This window comes from Eulemur rufifrons, chromosome 7 (genome assembly GCF_041146395.1).
Source record: "Eulemur rufifrons isolate Redbay chromosome 7, OSU_ERuf_1, whole genome shotgun sequence".
Lineage (NCBI taxonomy): Eukaryota > Metazoa > Chordata > Mammalia > Primates > Lemuridae > Eulemur > Eulemur rufifrons.
In genome coordinates this window covers 133,634,752-133,655,406 of record NC_090989.1, presented here as the reverse complement: position 1 = coordinate 133,655,406, position 20,655 = coordinate 133,634,752, and the positions used below count along the sequence as shown (strand labels likewise).

At 42.6% G+C, this 20,655-nt stretch overlaps 1 protein-coding gene across 2 annotated transcripts in view; it reads right to left on the bottom strand.

The window, feature by feature from the left end:
* The window catches only part of RARB (retinoic acid receptor beta), a 702,390-nt gene that overhangs the window by 277,663 nt on the left and 404,072 nt on the right, over nt 1–20,655 (bottom strand). Inside the window, exon 3 of one of the 2 annotated variants that reach the window (XM_069475459.1) lies at nt 8,733–8,742. The exons of the other annotated variant lie outside the window; for it this stretch is intronic. Within the exon in view, the coding sequence (XP_069331560.1) occupies nt 8,733–8,742 (10 nt within the window). The remainder of the gene's footprint in view (nt 1–8,732; nt 8,743–20,655) is intronic. 2 annotated transcript variants of the gene reach the window in all.

Genomic DNA, 20,655 nt, shown 5'->3' with positions numbered 1-20,655 from the left:
CTTCAGTTTTCCCTTTTAGCTCTTCCATCAACCATGTAAACAATTCCCCATATTAAATTCCTTATGTTAGAATAGCTGGAATGGTGTTTATTTTTCCTTACTGGATGCTGACTGATAGACGGCTGGAATGAATTCAAGACCAAGCTTGCCCAAGGCCATGCAGTAAGTACTAAAGTTAAGTTCTTGGAGCTCAATTGTCTCTATTCAAAACCTGGATCTTTACTACTAGGATATGCTGTTTCTCAGTGAGTACTTAATGTTTGTAAATTTAATTCTTAACTAATGACAATCAAAATATAGTGGTTTTTGTTTTTGTTTTTTTTTGCTTTATCTCAGTCCCCTTTGGTTTTCTAATTCCATTGATCCTTTTGGAAAGTTCTGATTTATTCATGAAATTCTTATAGATGTGGGGATCTTTCCTGGGAAACAGGCTGCATTTTCCTTGGTGAATCCTTTGGTGAACCTCCCCTCCTTACCTCCTCTGAAGTTATTGTCTCCTTGATACTTGGGCTGAAGCTGAGGAGGCTTATTGAAAGGAACAAAGCCCTTGGAACAAATGAGCAGTGTGAGGACAAGGAACGAGCTCTGAGTAGCTACTCTCAGTGATGACACATGTGAAATTGAGCCACAGCATTTTTGGCTTGAATTCCAAAAATGCAAGTAGACTCTGAGACTGGCCAGGGTAGATGGGGAGAACAAGTTGTTCATTTTGGTGGCAGAGGGCAGACAGAAGACACACGCATACAACCCTTTAGCTAAAACTCCTAAGCCTGAGATACTTCCATTCAATAAGATTGAGGCAAGGATAGAGATACCAGGTGATGATGGTTTTAGGCAAATGGGGTTAGTTATTGTCATAGACACAGCTGCTCCCTATCTCTGGAATTTTTTTTAATGGAGCAACTCTAGTCTTGGGAAATTCTTTTCTTTTCATCCAGTGTTCTGCAAAATGTCATTTGAACTTAGAAAATGTGTTTGTATGTTGGGTAGTGGGCATTTTTCCTATAGTCAACAATACAATAGCATCAACTACAACAAAAGCATTAAAAATGTTAATAACAACTAACATTTGAGGGCTCATGATGTGCCCGCCACTGTTCTAAGTGGTTCATTATCAAACATTGAATAAGGACTTTATGAAGTAGGTACTATTATAGCCTCACCTTACAAATGATAAAACTGAGCACAGAAAGGTGAAGTCACTGCCCAGAGTGAGACAGTAAGTGGCAGAGCTGGGATTTGAACACTAATAATTCAGTGCCTTTGCCCATGTTAACTGCTGTATTCTACTGCAGTATTCTACTGTAATGCATCAGAACACAGATATAGGCATATGGTGGGAAATTATACAGAAAGTGTCTAATCTGGTCATCTGACCACACAGTCAGGCTGTGAATAACTAGGATGGCTACTTTTTGGCTTCATGGGATCCCCAGCCACAGGAGAAAAACAAAACAAAACTCGATCTCCTTTACAGAGTGTCTAGCATCTTTTTGGCTCTTGCAGGGATCACCCTGTGCTTAGTTGGCATTACATTTTGGGGGGCTCAGTTTCACAGACCCAAGAGGTATTTTCAGGCTGATGCTAAGGCAAAAGCTATTTCTAAGTGACCAGACCTGAATAGGGCAGGACCACATTTTCTCATAACACAGGGCTGCAACTGAAATAAAGGGCATGTTTAAACACGCCCGTTTTGAAACCAACCCAAAGCCCTTTCTTCCCCACTTGCCAGTGGGGACAGCTGACCATATCAAAAGGAAGGGAGCTCCTGAAGGGACTGGTTTCTGAAGACTTTGGTTTCTGAGGATTTAAGAAAACTAAAGAGGGAGGCATTAATATAAATCTTTTCTTGCCCAACTCTGTCTGTGATATGAAGCTACACAGAGCAATGCAAGCTCCCTCTTGTTTTAGAAGTATTTTTTCGTTTCATAATCTACTTTAAACAAAAAAAGACTACAAAGGTTTGTTTCTGTAGGCTTTTTCCCATCTCCTCTCCCCCCTCAAAGGAAGACAGGGTATGGCCTTTGGCTCCCTGCTCGAGAGAAGCTCACCACTTGCCAGTGACATGACCCTGCCCACATGAAAGGAAGTGCTGTGTGCACTCCCTGCGCCTGTGGACTCTCTGACGCTGGGGGGACTTGCTCAGTGTGGGACATTTCTTGGATACGTTTCCAAATGACATTTTGGTGGGGTGAGGGTGTGGGGAGCCACCTCCGCATCCAATGGGCCTTGCCTCGTTGCATGTCGATAGGTGCAGATCACCCCTTGTATTTTTGTTAATTAGCCGGATTCTCCTACTGGGGACAAGAGGGCCAACTCCCCTCAGCAGCAGTCCCCCAGGCAGAGTATTCTTCAAGCAAAGGACAGGCAGTTTGAGAAACAATTAATCTCTATCAAGATTTGGAAAAACAATGGAAAGAAGATTTACCCCCCCATATTAGAAATACCATCATATCAAATTGGTAAAATTTTAATGAGAGGAGTGGTCCTGTCAAACCCCGTAAGAGAGGGAAAGTTAAAGTCCTGGGTTAAAGATTAATATTCCAAGTTCAGAACAAAAGGATGCTCTTTTGTGGCTCTGTGCTTATGCCTCTGAATGTAAACATTGTTCTGAGAGCCATTTTTTCTTTGCCAGATCTTTAAAGGGTAATAAATTAGCCCGTGGACAGCCATACAAGCTGCTACTAGATGTGAATGTGAATGTGTCTGAAGAAAAGGCTGACTTTCAATCAAAGTCTATTGAAAGAATGGTTGGATTTTCTAAAGAAGCATGTTGTGCCTATTAACCAACTTACAAAAGGGGCCATTTTCTTGATTTATGTTTGGTTGCTATAGAGATCCTGCAGCCCAGACTGGCGGGTGAAGCTCCCCTCTAACAATCTCAGAGGTTTTTCTTAGTTATCCTCTGAGGCCGAACTGCTGCAGTGAGTAAAAGGCAGTGTGCAAACAAGCTGTGTGTTTAAAAAAAAAAAAAAAAAATCAAACATCTGGCTCAAGCGTTTTCACCCATATCTGTTAAATTATGACTTATTATATCCAAGACTTAGGGCAAGCATTTTTATAGCACTTAAAAACATGAGTACAAAGAAAAGTTCATTATTCTATATGGGACCATTTAATAATTGGTTTCTGCAAGTGCAGCTTATTGCTTAAATTATTTTACAAAATGCACAGCCTTCAATGTTTAAACTCAAACTGATCTTCAAAAATAAGCGTGCTTTCATGATCCAAGGGGAGTTATACATGAGTGGATCTATACACGTGTGTGTATTTTTGCTGAAAAGATGAATTAGATCATTGTGTGTTAATGCTGGAGGGATCTTAAAGACAATTTTACCTCAACCCTGTATTTTCCGGAAGGTGAAACTAAGGCATTTCAGAAAGGAGATTTACCCAAGTGTGACATAGGTGATCTGTGGTAGGGCACAATATGTCTCTTTACCAATACTCTTGCCATCATTCCCCTACCATACGAGCAATCTGCAGAAAATTTCAGGGTCAGAGGTGAGGAGAGGGCTCGAACACTGATGATGGTGTAATTTCACATATAATTCGCAAGGAAAACATTATCGCTGGGTGGAAGACAAATCAAAGTTTATGTTCTGGGGGAGAGTGAGAGAAGACGGAAGAGAAAGGAAGAAGCAGAGGACTGAGCAGAAAGCTAAGTACACCCCTCACTGTCAAAGGCCCTTAATAAAAAAGAGAAAGATAGCCCAAGACACTGGTTATCTACCCATAAAACACTGTCACTTCAGGGAGGTGAACTGCATGAACAGGATCACTGCTGACTCTGAACCTTGTTACCAGGTACCCGCTTGGAGCCTCCTAGTATCGGGGGTACTCCTTATAACACCTTCTGAAGGGTTTGGGGGGACCATGAAGGATGCTCTTCCCCAGTCATGAGGGTATGTTACCTGTGTCCCTTAACACAGTGAATCAGCTTGCTAGGGTTGCCATAACAAAACACCACGACTGGGTGGCTTAAACAACAGAAATTAATTTTCTCACAGTCCTGGAGGATAGAAGTGTGAAATCAAAGTGTGCGTGGGTTGCTTCTTCTGAGGCTTCTCTCTGGAGCTTGTAGATGTCTGTTCTTTGGGTATCTTCACATGGGCTTCCCCCTGTGTATGCCTGTGTCCTAATCTCATCTTCTCATAAGGACACCAGTCATATTGGATCAGGGCCCACCCCAGTGACCTCATTTTAACTTGATTGCTTCTTTAAAGGCCCTGTCTCCAAATGCAGTTACATCCTTAGATCCTGGGGGATAAATAGGATTTCAACATATGAATGTGGGGAGTACACAATTCAGCCCATAGCACACAATTAAAGGAGATATCTGTAGCAACAGCCCAGCACTTCATCAGCCAGAAGAAAAGGAAAATACTCTCTAGAAGGTTCTCTTAAATCTCCAACCTCAGGACCAAGAGGGGGATTTCCAAAGGCCCTGACCAGTACCTGCCAGAGCCTTTTCCTGGTTTCCAGTAAAGCCAGGATTTCTTCCCAGCTCAGAGCTGTGGTGACACCCTTTCAGCCACTAAGAATTCCTGGTAGCCTCATTCCCCAAAAAGTCTTGGAATCTTTAGCTAAGAACCACTTGCTAGTGGCTGAAAAATAAATCCTTCGGTTTATTTCCAAAAATTAATTATGGCTTATTCCACTGATCTCTAGTACTTCCAAGAAACAGAAGGGAATGGCCCAGACAGAAAAAAATATCCTTTGCCTCATCCCACTCCTTTATTATGCTATAAACATTTGTTAATAGAGCAATTATCTTTTGAGTTATAAAGGCTAAGTAACTATGAGGAAGAAAGGGTTGAAGGAAAAGTGCAATTCTTCAAGCTTAATGAAGTCAAGTGAAATTATTTCAAGTGGATGTGAGTTATGGAGGGCAGAATCCTCTTTTGCCAAAGTTTAATAAATGATGACATGCCATTGTGTTGATCCAGACCTCCTTGCAGCTTGGTTTTGTCAGACAACATATACAAGAACACGATGAGACATCTGTGGACAAACTTGCTTTTTTGGAAAAGGGAACTCTGGTTGAGAGGTGGTTGGTGGTGATGGGGAACATGGATAATCCCTGTCTAGGACAGCCCCTCCTAAATAAACCTAGCCTCATTGAGAATTTTCCAAATGTCCACCATTTGCACACAGATCTCATTTCAACCTCACAGCATCCTTGCGAGGGAGGTCTTATTTGTCATTTTTAGCAAATGGAAAAATAGAGTCAGATACACTAAGAAACCTGACTACGGTACCACAGCCTAAGGGGTTAGAGCTGATATTTGAACTCAATTTTGGCTCTAAATCTAGGCTTTAACCCACTACATGACACATGTGAAAAGGCTGCTCCTCTCCTGGTCTGGGCAACTACATGCACTTTGACATCATGAAGCATTGCCTCAGTGGTGGGACAGCTTAAGTGAGTAATCATCATTCGTTCATGGGGTTATGATTCTAGAAATTAAGGTCTCTAAACACAGGTGAAGTACGAAGGGTAGGAAATCATAGAGGGTTCTGGTCATCTGCCTATTGGAAAATGGCCAGTCATTCAGAAACTTGCCTAAAAGGGAGGGCTAAAGAGAAGAAAATAGTTGGGATGAAGACCAGTGTCTCAAATTTCTTCAGGGACAATTAAAAGCAGAATTTTCTTTCTTTTCTTTTTTCTGTTTGGAGACAGGGTCCTGCTCTGTTGCCTGGGTTAGAGTACAGCATCATCATCCCAGCTCACTGCAACCTCAAACTCCTGGACTCAAGAGATCCTCCTGTCTCAGCCTCCCAAGTAGCTGGGATGCAGGTGTGCACCATTATGCCCTAATTTTTCTGTATTTTGTAGAGACAGGGTCTTGCTATGTTGCTGGGGCTGTTTTCAAACTCCTGGCCTCAAATGATCCTCCTGCCTCCCAAAGTGCTAGGATTACAGCCATGAGCCACTGCGCCCAGCCAAAAGTAGAATTTTCAATCTTTAGGAGAGAAGGAGGAAAAAAAAAATCCCAGAAGAGGACAGTTCCAAAGGATGATAAATTCGCTTAGGAGATGATAGCTCTGGGATCATTTTGCCTGGCTTTCCACTTTTATTGTTTCTGTTTCAGGGAGTTATGCTGATGAAGGGGGTGGAAGCCTCTCCAGTGTAGGAAGCTTCTGTGGCCAGGTAATCATTCACCAAGTGGATGCCACCTGGGGCACGGTCCCGCACATATGCAAATTGCCCAAGTCCCATCCTGGGCTCAAGGGCTGTTTGAATAAATGCAGCTGGGATTTGATTTCAAGTGGCAGAAATACCAAGACCGTCATCCTGCACCAAAGACTTGGACCAAAGAAAATAGCACATGGACTGTGTCCTCCCTGCTCTGATTAGCTCCAAAGCCTTACAGTGAGACCCACCACAACCTCGCACGATTAGGGAGAGGGGGAGAAATCAATTGCCTTATGGTCTGCTTTGGAACTCAGTTCCAGAGTCTCACTAGATCATTTCTTTAGCTGCTATTTTACTTTTTATAGTCCAGAACATCTTAGCCATTTCCTTCCTTTCTCACCAAGCTGGGGCTACAGTGCAAACAAAATTTACTGCTAAATGTGGTACTGCCTATAACCTACACTGGACAATTCCCTGTAGTTGCATTATAGTACTTGCAGCTAGAATTTCTTTAACAATATTGTGTTATATTTGACACTTGCTTTTAATACTAAACTTGATATTTTTAATTGTATGAACCCACTAGATATTTAACTTCTATTAAATATGGATTTTATTTTTAAAAACCTACTGGCTATGTGGAAAATTTAATAAGTGAAAAAATTTCTTCCCCATTCCACTTTACAATGCACAGTGAATTAAGTTTGTGATCCTACATGCATTGTCTGAACGTTTAGGATCACAGTCAATCTACTGGTATCAAGCTGTAAGTGAAAATGGCTAACAAATGGAAGAGACATGTTTCTATCACAAACTGCAATCATCTCTCAAGCTGTCTATTTGTATCCTTCCTGGATACAGTTTAACAGAAAACCGAATAGTGGAAAATATGCAATACAGAAGACATTGTATTTAAGTAGGCCACTCTCCAATTTACAAAGGGTTTTCCATGCATTTCATCAGTTGACAAAAGGGAAAGTCCTTTAAATTCTTTGAAATCCATACAAAAGAAGTTGGAATTTGTGAAGTGACTTTTGAAGCTGGGCGAGGCTGCTTGGCTCAATACCGAGGTGGGCTGAGGGTGTCTGTTCATGTGTGGACCAGGGCAGGATGGATGAAAGCAGTTACCATCCATACTTCCCCCTCCTGCCCTCCTAATGACCTCACTTCTGGCCTGAGGGACCAACATCCTTTAGAATGAGAGGTTATTTAGTTTTGATATGAGTGCAGCCTTGGGACTCCCTGCAGAGAAATTGCTTATTCCAAAAATTTAGCTTCTTTCTCTTTCTTGTAAGTGGAAACATAGGAAGAAATGTGGTTTGGAATACAGAGTATATGGGAAAAACAAAGCCATGTCAGCAATGAATTTCAGATGGAGAAAGGAGGATAAATGTGGTGTCTTCTGGAAAGAGAGAAACATCAGAATTTACGGACAAGTGCCATGAGTTGTTAACTTTGTTCAAGATGATATGCATTTCAACAACACATTCCTCAAGATCTGAGACCTGCACCCCTGGAAGGAAGTGAATTCATCTATGTGGAACACAAATACCGATGACACAACTGAGTCACACAGTGGGAAGCAAACTGCCTCTTCCATTGCTTCTACTTATAGCCAGGTGTCCTTCCTCTTTGCCAGATGTCTTTACCACCTGACCTCCCTTTAAAGAGAGAGAGCATCTTAAATGATAGGGAGTTTTTCATTTGTGGCCATGATATATAAACTTCCTTGTAAAACAAATACATTTAAGTAAAAACACAGATTTATTTAAAGAGAAGTATGGAAAGAGTTATAGTACAGGTGCCACTCACAGCTGTGGACTTAATCCCTTGGAGCCTCTATTTGCTCCTCTGTGAAATGTAACAATATGAACCTTGCAAGCTTGCTGTAAACATTAGAAAGAACTTTGTCAACTCCTAGTGATGAAGTGTTCACTCGCCACTTAGGGGTGGGTAACGATTAAATCAATTTTGGGGAAGCAAGAATCATACAGAAAAGTAACTAGGGAGTTGCCTCCCGCGGGCCTAACTGGCAGAGTACAGAGTGGGACTTTAGGAAGAGGGGAGCAACTGAAGTTTTGGAGCAGGGTGTGTTATGATGGAGAAAACCAGTTCAGCAATGGAGTACGGGACACACGGGGGAGCAGAAGAAACATCAGCAGGCTTCTGCAGTACTAGAGGGGTCGCAGTAGAGAGGGACGGCACGGAATACACTGAAGGGAGGTTGTAAGAGAAGGAACAAGATTAGCAATGAGCCGAACGGGGTTGGGTAGCCAGACAATGGCCTCTGAGACACAGGGGTTAAAAAAAAAAAATAGGGACAGCAGAAAAAGCAACAGGGTGTAAGACATTTTTTGAGTTTGCATGTGTACATGTATGCACACGTGCACATTAGTGAGCATGTGTACATGTGTATCAGTGGTTATAGGGATGGAGACAGAAAAAGGAGAAAGCCAAGTCTCATGCTCAGTTTTTCTGAAATGGATCTCAGCATCTATAATCTTGCTTCTTTGTTTGGCTCTGCTGTTGACTCTGGACAGGTTGTCACCTCCTCTAAGCCTGTATGCCTCATCTGTAAGTGGGGGATAGTCACACTACCTCCGCTTCATCACCCAGCCCATCTGCTTCACCCGGTAAGTCTCTCAAATGCTCCCCTCTCCAGCCCTCAGCCACCACGCTAGCATAAGGCACCCTCCTCCGTCACCCAGGTCACCACAAGGGCATCTTAATTGGTCTCTGATCATCAACTTGAGTTCTTCCCCAATTAGTTCTCCACACTGGAGCCAAAGTGACCTTTTTAAAATTATCATGTCACTACCAACTACCCACTTAAATGGTTTCCTGTTGTCATATACCCTACAAATTCCCGCACAGCCTGTCTCCACCTACATGTCCCACCAATCTCTCCTCCTTTCTCTCAAGTGCATCAGACAAACATGAGCCTTCCCAACACAAGGCCTTTGGATACACTATTCCTTTTGACTAGAATGCTTTTCCTTTCCCAATTTACCTAGTTAATTTAATCTCCAGAATTCACCACATCCCTTCCACTGCAAAGCTTTCCCTGACCCCACCCCAATATGGGTCAAAATCTTTGTTAATAGGCTATTCTGTTACTTCAGAAAACTTGTCTCAGGTCTAACTGTTGCGTTCACTGAGGTCATGCTGCTCTCACCTATGAGGGCTCCATGTAACTCACACAGTACCTGGAGATACAAAGGGGAGTAAGTGAACGAATAAATATATGAATCAACACATGAATGAACGAACATCGGGCACCGATCTCACACAGCTGCTAAGGACAGACATCTGGTAAATGTAATTACTATTCAAACATGAGTCAAAGTTTTGACTTATAATCTTGAATGTTCCCAAATGCACATCCAAATGGCTTTACTAAGTATCTTGAAATCTTCCTCTACCTTTCATCTTTCTGGGATTTATGGAGTGTCAAGAATCTGTATTTTAGAATGCTGCTCCCCTCACTATGCTAGTTATCTATTGCTGTACAAAAATATTTCTCAAAGCTTAGTGGCTAAAATCAACAGCATTTATTTTCTCACAGTTTCTGTAAGTCAGGAATCTGGGCATGACTTAACTGGATCCTTTACTTCAGGGTCTCTCACAGATTGTAGTCAAGATGGTGACTGGGTTTTGTCATCCTAAGTCCTGATTGGGGAAGATTCACTTTCAAGTTCATATTGTTTCTTTGCAGGCTTCAGTTCCTCATGAGCTGTTAGACTGTAGGTCTTAGTTCCCTGACAGATGTTAGTTACCAAGCAGGCTTCTCCAACATGGCAGTTTACTTCACCAAAGCACGGTCAGGGAGGAGGAGGGAAGGGCGGGAGAAGAGGGACTGCCGGCAAGAGAGAAGTCACAGTCTTTTATAGCTAAGCTTGGAAATGACACCCATGACTTTTGCCACATGCTGTCTATTTGTTAGGAGAGAGTCACTAGGTCCACTCCACACCTGAGGGAGGGGACAAGGTCACCCCAGGGAGTAGAAACAAGGAGGTGGGGATCACCGAGAGCCCTCCTAGACGGCTGCCTGCCCCACTCATACACATGTGCAAAACAGAGTTACTTAGCGACCGTGGCTCCCATCCTGCTTGGGTCACAAATTGTCCCCTTGGAAATGCTTGTGGCTGTTCCTGCTGATGGAATAACCTAGCTCGGGGCAGCAGCCCCACAGCAGACGACCTTATGGATCCACAGCTTAAAATTCTTCTGTTTCTTCACCAGGTGTGTCAGGGAGAGAAACAGTCTGACCCAGCAAGGTCGTACTTACTCCATTTCCGTTAAATAAATATTCACAGACTCCAGTGAGCCACCTCGACGGTGTCAGGTATTATGTTTTAATTTCAGCAATTACGTGGCTTTCTGTCAGATTCAGGGGGCACTGGGCTTGAGACACAGAGGAACTGAAGAATTTCCACTTTGGGGCCGGCCACCAAATAGAGAGGGAAGTCATTTAATGTTCTCTGACCTAAGTGGACTGGGCATGGGAGCAAAAACGACCTGCCACAGGAAAGGCTGCACTTGGACTTGCTGTCCTCAGAGTTCTGGATCGGTTTCCACAAGCCCAGCTGTGCTTTCTTGTCTGGTTCAGGTTGGCAGAAGTTAGAGGTCACTGCCAGAATTGTAGGAGGGGGCCAAGGCCTTCCTGAGGACTCACACTTTTGCTTTTGACCTTATTAGTACTATGCCGTGAGCAGCCGAAACGGATGATCTGGAGTAAAACCAGGGCTTCAGGATCAGGAGACCCGAGGGCTAACCTTCGCTCCATGACTTACTTGAAAGGCCTAAAGCAAGTTATGTAACCACTCTGGGTGGCAGGCTGCCTGGAGATGGGGGTGGGGTACATGGAGAAAGGAGATGCTGGCCAAAGTGTAAAAAGTTCAGACAGACAGAAGTACATCCTTGTAATCTGCTGCCCAGCATGTGACCATAGTTAATTATAATGTATTGCATACTTTGAAATACACTTATTTTTTGTATATCAGTCTTGACATTGTTAAACTCTTATTAAATGGAGACTTTGTCTATAACTTGGGATAAAAGTACTGTTGATATCCATTTTTCCAACTCTGATATTAGAAATTACGTGACATATTTACTTGTCAAGAGGAGAGAGTGTCCCTCCTCCATGTTCTTAGAATGCACAGAGGTAGAGAGCTGGGTTGCTTTCCCCAGCCCCCATGTTACCCTCTTTTGATTTGTAGAAGTGGAAAATATTAACACTACCTGTGCCAGATTATCTCCCTTGAGATGTGGAAGGTGGAAGTGAAGCAAGAGCCATCTTCCTGTGGCATTGAAGGAAGCTCCCAGAGATGTGAGTGGTGGCAGTGAAGAGTTGTCCCAGTTGTATGTTGATGGTGCAGCGGCAATAGCTTCCCTAACTGTGGGTCACAGCTGGCTGGTGTGACCTTGAGTCCAGGTGTCTAGTGCAGTGCCCTGGCTCCTGTCTGCCAGCTCTGCTGGTAATGCCGTAGGCACTTGGTTCACTCAGCAAGTATTTAGGAAGCACCTCTATATTCCAGGCACTAACACTGGCCTTTGGAGCTCACCAGTGAACAAGAGAGACACAGAATCCTAACCACGGTGCTGACATTCTACTGTGTGTGGGGGCACAAATGATGATAAGCACATTAAGTATTTAATATTTTAAAAGCTAAGTGTATGAAAAATGGAAAAAGTAAAGCAGTTTAGTGGGCACCAAAAGGGCTGGAAGTGAGAGTAACAATTTTAAATTAGGCAGTGGGGGCAAGCCTTGCTGAGAAAGTGACATCTGAAGAAATATTTAAAGGATGAAAGAGTTAGCCATGTAGCATCTGAGGGAAGAACATTGCAGACAGAGGGAACGGCCAGTGCAAAGGCCCCTCGCTGGGAGTGTGACTTATGACTAGGGAGTCTGAAGAAGAGGAAGGAGTCCAGGGTAGCTGCAGCAAGGCAAGGGAGGGACGGGGTAGTCAGAGATGAGGTCAGTCAGTACGGCCACATCCGGTACCTAATTCCCTATATTAAATCCCTTTCTGCTTGAAACAACTAGAATGATCTCTTTCCTCTACTAAACTGGGGCTGATTCATAGCCTTTGCAAAATTTTCTTCTCACCCTTATCTAATCACATTGAAATTATGCTTTTGTGTTTGCACCCACCCAAAGACAGTGCCTCATTAATCTCTGTAATCTGAACACCTAGCCCGGGGCCTTGCAGAATAGGCACTTAAATATATGATTATTAACACAACATGAGCACAGCTATTTCCAAACCACTGCCTCTTCCAAACAGGAGACATCTCTGTGGGAGGATACAGCCTCCAAGATGGCTGGATATGTGGGGGGATAAAGATCTTCCTGGCTGAAGTAATACATTTAGTATTCTAATGAAGTAATTATAAAAGTAAGTAATTATTGAAATAACCACATCAACTCCCAGTCATTAAAATCCTCCTAAACAGAGCTGGCATGATGGCTTAGGCTATTAGAAACCTTGGCAACCACCCAACGCCTACAATAGCTTCTAATTAATTGATCTCACCTCTAATCTGCTATTGTTAGCCCAGTGCTGATCATTTGTTTGGCCTACAGATCCTATTGCCCCTTCCTTTTGATTGTATTTGTTACTGTACCCTCTCTATCTCTTTCAATTAAGCACAGGTTAAGTGGTTCACCCGCAAGAGAATAGGAGATAATGGCACCAATCAAAGTAATCTCTTTAATTTGCTAAATGGATTACAGGGAAACCCCAGCCAAAGTGAAGTCATAGCTAGTGGCCTTCACTTGAACTATACACAAGGAGTATCTAATTATTAACCCATCATAAGCCAAACTTCACTGTGGAATAAACGTCTACAAAGTTAGCAAGGTAGAAGCAGTTTCAATAGGAGAGATGGCTCTCTGTTACTAAATTGTTCCCATGGTAAAATATCCCCACTTGGCTCCATTCCCAAATTTTGTGCTCGCCTTAACTTTTAAGTGCAACACAAATTCTCATATACCAATCAAAATATTGCCCAGCACTCTAGTCAAGAGGGTGGATTTATAATCTCTTTAAGGACATGCTCTAACTAGAATTCATTTTTCTTATTTGTACTATAAATGCAAATGCAGTTTCATAGGCACAATGGCTCTGGCTTTTGCTGACTCTGGAAAAAATACATGTTTAAGAGTAAACAAGTTTGTCCTTAAGCTGGTAAATTATCTTCCCTCTTTTTGTGATCCTGCTTATTTCTTCCCTTCTGTGTGCACGCACACACATGTATACCCTGCACCCCACCCTGAGATCCAGGATTGGATACAGTACAGAAAGGTCCCACTCCACGAGGATTCTGGCTTTGCAAATGTCCTTGGTTGATCATGCAAGCAAGCAAATAATGGTAAATCACGTCATTTTTCAGTAGAATAAGAACAAGGGGTAACTGCAAGAATAAAATAGAAGGTGACAAAACACAAAAATAAAACTCCGTAAGCTTTTCAAAGATTGAGGTACCTGGATCCTGACTTGAATAATACAATATGTATTTAAGTAACCTATGTCTTTGAGTCTTCTAGCTTTGTGGGAGTCACTGCTTTTTTCAATATCCAGCTGAAATGATTTGACCCCCATATATCATATCCCATGTTCTGGGAGAAGTCTAGAGACCTTTCCAACATTTCTGAGCACTTCTAAGGAGGCTTATGTCCAGGTTATTTCATTCAGCACTTCTGTTCTTCACTCTGATGAGGACTATTCCAAACCACGGCACCTTGGCATTTGAGAAAACAGTAACAAGAAGGTCACTCTCACCTTCTCCTTACCCTCTCCCCCTAAAGCAAGTCATAAGACCCTCACTAGAGAAGTGCCAGCCCCCCATGCCTGGAGGAAAGGAACATCCTTATCTCTGAAGATGAAGGATCACAGAAAGAATCTGAACACTAAGTCTCCCCAGTTTATTATCATTAGAGCACAGCCTCTTGTCCCCTCTACTTACATTACTCTGTGACTGTCCACTCTTCATCAAACCTAAGCATAATATATACAAGTTTACCTGTTTCTTTGGGTCTTCACTTCCTTAGAAAGGCTCCTGTGTCGTATAAAACTTAATTTGTATGCTTTTCTCCTGTTAAGCTGCCTTTTGTTATAGGGGCATCAGCCATGGATCTAGTGATGGGTGAGGACAAGAAACCTTTCCTCCCCTACCACTCTCTCAACCTCCTCTTCCTGTCCAGCCTCCTGGGGCACTTGACCTCCCTCTCCAGGCCCATTACTGACCCGTCTCTCTTCATTTTTTTTTTACAATACCACTGACGTAGGATGTATAATATAATTTTACCAAAGCTTAGGGCAAAATCATCCAGTTGGGTATTACAACACAAGGCAGAGTAGGAAATGCCTAAAAATTAATATAAGATATCACTAGAGCTCAACCATCCTCACCACAGAGAACCTACAAAGAACTGAAACAAATCAGCAAGAAAAAACAAACTGATTAAAAAATGGGCAAATGACATGAAGAGAAGTTTTTCAAAAGAAGATAGATAAATGGCCAATAAACATATGAAAAAATTCTCAACACCGCTAATCATCAGGGAAATGCAAATTAAAACCACAATGAGATATTACCTTACCCCTGTCAGAATGGCCATAATTAAAAAGTCAAAAAACAATAGATGCTGATGTGGATACAGAGAGAACAGAATGCTTATACACTGTTGGTGGGACTGCAAGTTAATACAACCTCTATGGAAAACAGTATGGAGATTCCTCACAGAAATAAATGCAGACCCACCATTCTATCCAGCAATCCCACTACTGGGTATCTACCCAAAGGAAAAGAAGTCATTTTATCAAAAAGATGCCTGCTCTTGAATGTTTATTGCAGCACAATTCACAATTGCAAAGATACAGAATCAACCCAAGTGCCCATCAGTTCATGAGTGGATTAATAAAATGTGGTTTATGTATACCATGGAGTACTACACAGCCATGAAAAGGAATGAAATCATGTCTCGCAGCAACCTGGGTGGAACTGGAGACCATTACTCTAAGTGAAGTACCTCAGGAATAGAAAAACAAACACCACATGCTCTCACTAATAAGTGGGAGCTAACTGACTGGGACACACAGGCACAAAGAGACGTAAAGGACATTGGAAACCAAGAAGGGGGGAGGATGGGAAAAGTGTGAGTGGTAAAAACTTACCTATTGGGTACAATGAACACTATGCTGGTGACAGGCACACTAAAAGCCCTGACTTAAGCATTATACGAGGTATCCATGTCACAAAAACATTTATACCCCCTTAATATTTTGAAATTAAAAAAAAAAAACTGTTTGCAACTTGTTTGGTTTCAGAAGACTCTCTTGGGCCTACAGTAAAAGGAGCAAAATAAGGCTAATTCACAAATAGTTTTTCATAAAGTTAATTTATGCAGTGTAAAAGTTGTACGTCCTTCCTATTTTGAGTGTTATTCTCTTCTCAAAATGTTTAGTTTGTGAAAATAGATAGTAATTAGTGTTTGGTTTCTTTTTTTTTTTTTTTTTTGATTATGTAGCAAAATACAAGTTGGTTATCCCATGTAGGTCCCTGTGTTATTTCGATGTAAATTTTTATTAACATATAGCACATAAGTGGGCCGCTTGATTAATTTTTACAAACTGAACACACAAGTAATCAGAACCTGGGTCAAGGAACAGAACATGTTTTGTACCTCAGAAGACCCGCCTCCCTCTTTCCAATCACTACTCTCCCCCAAATATGACTGCTCCTGACTTCCTACAGCTAGCTTTGTACTTACGTAAGTGGTGTCACGTAGTATTTTCTCTTTTGTATCTGCCTTCTTTAATTTAACATGATGTTCGAGAGACTCATTCCTTTTGTGTGGGTAGTTGTGAAGTTGGTTTGCTGTCATGGCTACAGGATATAGTGTTCTATTTGTGTGTATTTATTCATCCTACTGAGGATGGACATTTGGGATTTTTCCATTTTGGGGCCATTATGAACAGGGCAGCTACAAGCTACCTTGTACATGTCTTTTGGAACATATGTGTACGTTTTTTGTGGCTTACCTCTCTAAGGATCCTGTTACTAGAGCTAGGAAAGGAAATGACTGAAACAATCTCACTGTTTATGGGGTATAGTGTGATGATTCAGTGCATGTATTCACTGCCTGGTGATCAAATCAGAGTAATTAGCATATCTCATGGGAAAATATGTGAATAGACATTTCTCAAAACACACAAATGGACAGCAGGTACATGACAAAATGGTCATGATTCTAAAGGTGGTATATATTATCAAAGCAGACAGAACAAAGGGTTTCCCCTATGGCTAACTGTATAAAGAGGTACCTTCTAGAGGGTTTAGGAAATGAGCCAGGTGCTAAAAATACAGAACTGAATGAGTTAGCACCCTGAGTTCTTTTTTTTGTAGGTTTCTTTCTTTCTTTTTTTTTTTTTTTTTTGAGATAGAGTCTCACTCTCTTACCTGGCTAGAGTGCTGTGGCATCAGCCTAGCTCACAGCAACCTCAAACTCCTGGGCTCAAGCGATCCTCCTGCCTCAGCCTCCCGGGTAGCTGGGACTATAGGCATGTGCCACCATGCCCGGCTAATTTTTTCTATTTTTAGTTGTTTGGCTAATTTCTTTCTATTTATAGTAGAGACAGGGGTCTCTCTCTTGCTCAGGCTGGTCTTGACCTGAGCTCAAGCATCCTCCCGCCTCGGCCTCCCAGAGTGCTAGGATTACAGGCATGAGCCACCGCGCCTGGCCAGGACCCTGAGTTCTTAACAGGCACTCCATGGACAGCCTGTATCAAACGGTCAGCGCTGTGACTGAGAAGCATGTAAGGACCTCTGAGAGCACAATGGAGGCCACATAAGAACATGGGGCCAAGAGAGGCCTTATATCTTACTAAAAAAGCACCTCAGTAATTTTAGGCTTTCAACCAAATGTTGACGAGCTAAATATTCTTACATCATGTAAGAGGTTGACTATGGGCTCACAGTTTCTTCCCTCCCTGCCCTGGTCATAGTTCACTGTTCCATCCACTGCTGTTGGGCTTGGTCATGTCACCTGCTTTGGCCAGTGGAGTGTGCGTAGAAATGTCAGTGTGCCAGTCCCAAGCCTCAGCCCTAAGCTGCCTTATGTGTTTCCTTTCCCACCTCTTGCTCTTCTGCCGTCATAATGAGAAGAATGTGTATATGTAAAGAGGCACCTGTTGGTCCCAGAATAAGGAGACAGGCAAAGCCAAACCCAGCTGATACCCACACTAAGCTCTGCAAAGCCCTATGGAGCCCAGCTGACCCACAAACAAAACAAAACAACAACAAACCAGTTTGTTGTTATAAACCACAGAGATTTGGGGGTTGTTTCACAGCACTATTACAGCAAATACACACGAGTTGTGCCGCAGATCCCCTTCCCAGACTGCAGGCTCCCGCAGTTTGTATTACAATAGTTTTCCCTCCTTCTCAGAAGCCCTGAGTAAGAGAGACCTTTCTCATCATTCTATGTAAGTGGGGAGCTTCTCAAAGGTGACTCCTGATCTGAGTCTTATATGATGAATTGGGAGAAGCCTGGAGAAGTGGGTGGGAAGAGGTTGGAACCACACTTTTCAGCACGGCAGGCTGTACTCACTAGCCACATGTGGCCACCGAGCACTTGAAAGGTATCTAGTCCAAATGGAGATGTGTTATTAGTATAAAACTCATGCTGGGTTTTGAAGACTTAGTGTGAAAAAGAAAATGTAAACTAATAATTTTTTTAACTGGGTACATGTTTAAATGACAATATTCAAATATGATGGGTTAAATGAAGTATATTGAAATTAATTTCACCCATTTCTTTGTATTACTTCCTACTGTGATGATCAAAATGTTTAAAATTCCATATGTGTCTCAGAGTGTAGGTCTACTAGGCAGCTCTGGGCTAGGTTTCCAGGCCAGGAACAAAGCCAGGAATGAGAACCATCCTGGCAGGGGTCAGGGTGTCCCATGCAGCCCAGTGGAGCACACAGGGCAGGCAGTGGCATGGGTGGCAGGCCAGAGGGAGTCACAGAGGACAGGTCATGAAGACCGAGCACCAGGCTTAGGGGCTGCAGCCGTATCCTGGAGGTGCCAGAAAAGGATGTCTCAGAAAGTAAGATGCTGAGATGATTGGTGGTGGGTTCTAAGAAGAGACTGGCAGATGCTGAGGACGTGAAATATTTGCAAGAGTGCAGTCAAGTGCTGGCTAGCAACTGCTTTCCTATTCTGAGGCACTTACAGGTTGATTCATGGGCAATTTGAAACCATAAGCAGTTTCGGTGATGAAACATGTAGACCAAATGATAGTGCATTCCTTATCTTTGCCAGTGAGCACACTTTCCCTTCCGCCTGCTGTCACAAACACTGTCACCTTGAAAGGTGCCACCCTATCACTGTCTCTGACGGGCTGAGCAGGGAGATGTCACTTCTAACAGCACTGTGAAGTATGGGCCTATTCAGAGACATATGAGGCAGTCTCTAAGAAAGCCAGCCTGCTTTGGCAACAGGCGAGAGGGAAGAGACTCAAGTCATAACCAGATTAGAATGTCATGATTAATATAACCTTCACCTTAGTGCCCAGTAGGTGATGATTTTAGAGGTTATGTGTAAAAATTTCTGGAGTCAGAAATAAATGACTGCATAAGTGAGCAGCTGGAAAGACTTGGGATGTAAAATGAAACCTGAGCTTATCATGTGCAGTAGCTGAGGCCAGTGAGAGCCCTTTGTTAGATACGAACATCAGTGATGATCTTACACTTCATGTGACACGTGCATCCACACAGAAGCCGCTAAATATTTGGCTGGATTCTAAGCACAGTGTATGGAAGTGTTTAGAGTTGGTCGTTCTGTTCCCCCAATACACCTCACAAGCTGGGGGCTGTCTGGGTAGGCTGGGGGAAATGAATGAGTTGGGATGTCAAAAGAGAAAAGATTTCTCCCCATAATTTGATGTGAAGAGTTCTATTTGCTCAGATTAAGTAGGAACAGGTATTTCATAAACTGATCGAGTTTGGACGCGAGTGATGAGTAACCCTCTTGTTTAACAGGGGAAGATACTGAGCCCCAGCCAGAACAGTGACTTATCCAGAGTTACAGAACGAGGCAATGAAACGGCTGGAAATCAGACCCAAGTTTCCAGCATCCCTGTTCAGTGCTCTTATGTGACCTGTTACCTACCTGTGGCTGACCCAGGGCTCAGAAGCCTTGGAATAAAGCTGCTTGAGGTGTGAGAACAGGCCTTAGGGCAGTGGTTCTTCACCCTGGCCGCACATCAGAATACCTGAAGAAAGTTTTGAAAAACTTTGATCACATACCAGAGCAATTAATTCAGAATCTCTGGGTAATGGGACCCCGGAATCTGTATTTTTAAAAGCTCTCCAGGTGATTCTAATATATAGCTGAGAGTCACTGCCTAAGAGGCTACCTGTGTGGTCTAGGAAAAGACAGACTCGGCTGTCAAAGGGCATCACCTGTCCGAGATGCCCGCCATGTCCAGGTCCATCTAGAAGCCTGTTATAGAGGTAGGGATCAAATCAGTAATATCATCTTGACTACAACACCTGGTTTGCCAGACAGACACCTGGGAGTCGCAAAGTCACCTTACTGTTGCCCACAGAGGGAAATCACAGCACATCCATCCATCAGCGGATGGCAGCTTTGTTGGTGTCAAAGTGGGTTCCCCCTCATCAGTGCTGGTCTGCCCAGCATAGTTCACAACCTAAGATGAGTAAGTTTTTAAAGCAAGCATATTCAGCTTTAAAAGGTCTACAACAACACTGTCAGTAAAACTTTCTGCAATTGATGGCAATGTTTTATATCTGTGCCCGGTGATATGGTTACCACTAGCTGCACATGGCTGCCGAGTACTCTAACTGTTGCAAGTATGACAAAGAAAATGAACTTTGAATTTTATTTCAATTATTTTACATTTAAATTTAAGTAGCCACATGTGATTAGTGACCACTGTATTGGACAATGCAAAGACATGTTCAGAACTGTCCCATCCAGGCAGGAGACACAGAATTTGGAGACGACAGAGAGAAACATTTCAATTTAAAACTATGCTGCCGCCTACTTCCTCCTTTAAGCTTATTCAGCAAGATTGGACATTCAAAAAACCTTACTAGAAAGTGATTTTTTGACACTAAAGGCACAGATAACATTGATTTTTTTTTTAAGCGCTTTTGTTTGGTTGGTTTTCTTTTATAAACAAGATTACTGAATTGACAAGGAAATTCTTACCTTGGAATATTAAAGTACGTGATGAGAAGGAGTTTTAGGAATAGCAAGTATCTCTTAGCCTTCCTCTCAAATGCTTACAAGAGTTATACTGAAGGAATGATGCAGCTATTGTTTCATCTACCAACTACCTTTCCACGGAAACTCTTCCAAAACAAAGTTAGTTGTATGCCAATATCAACTTCTTCTCCTAGGAACACAGAAAGCATCAAATTCTCCTAACGCAGAGGCCCTTGGCCAAGGAACATGACTATACTTTCTGGTCACTCTTT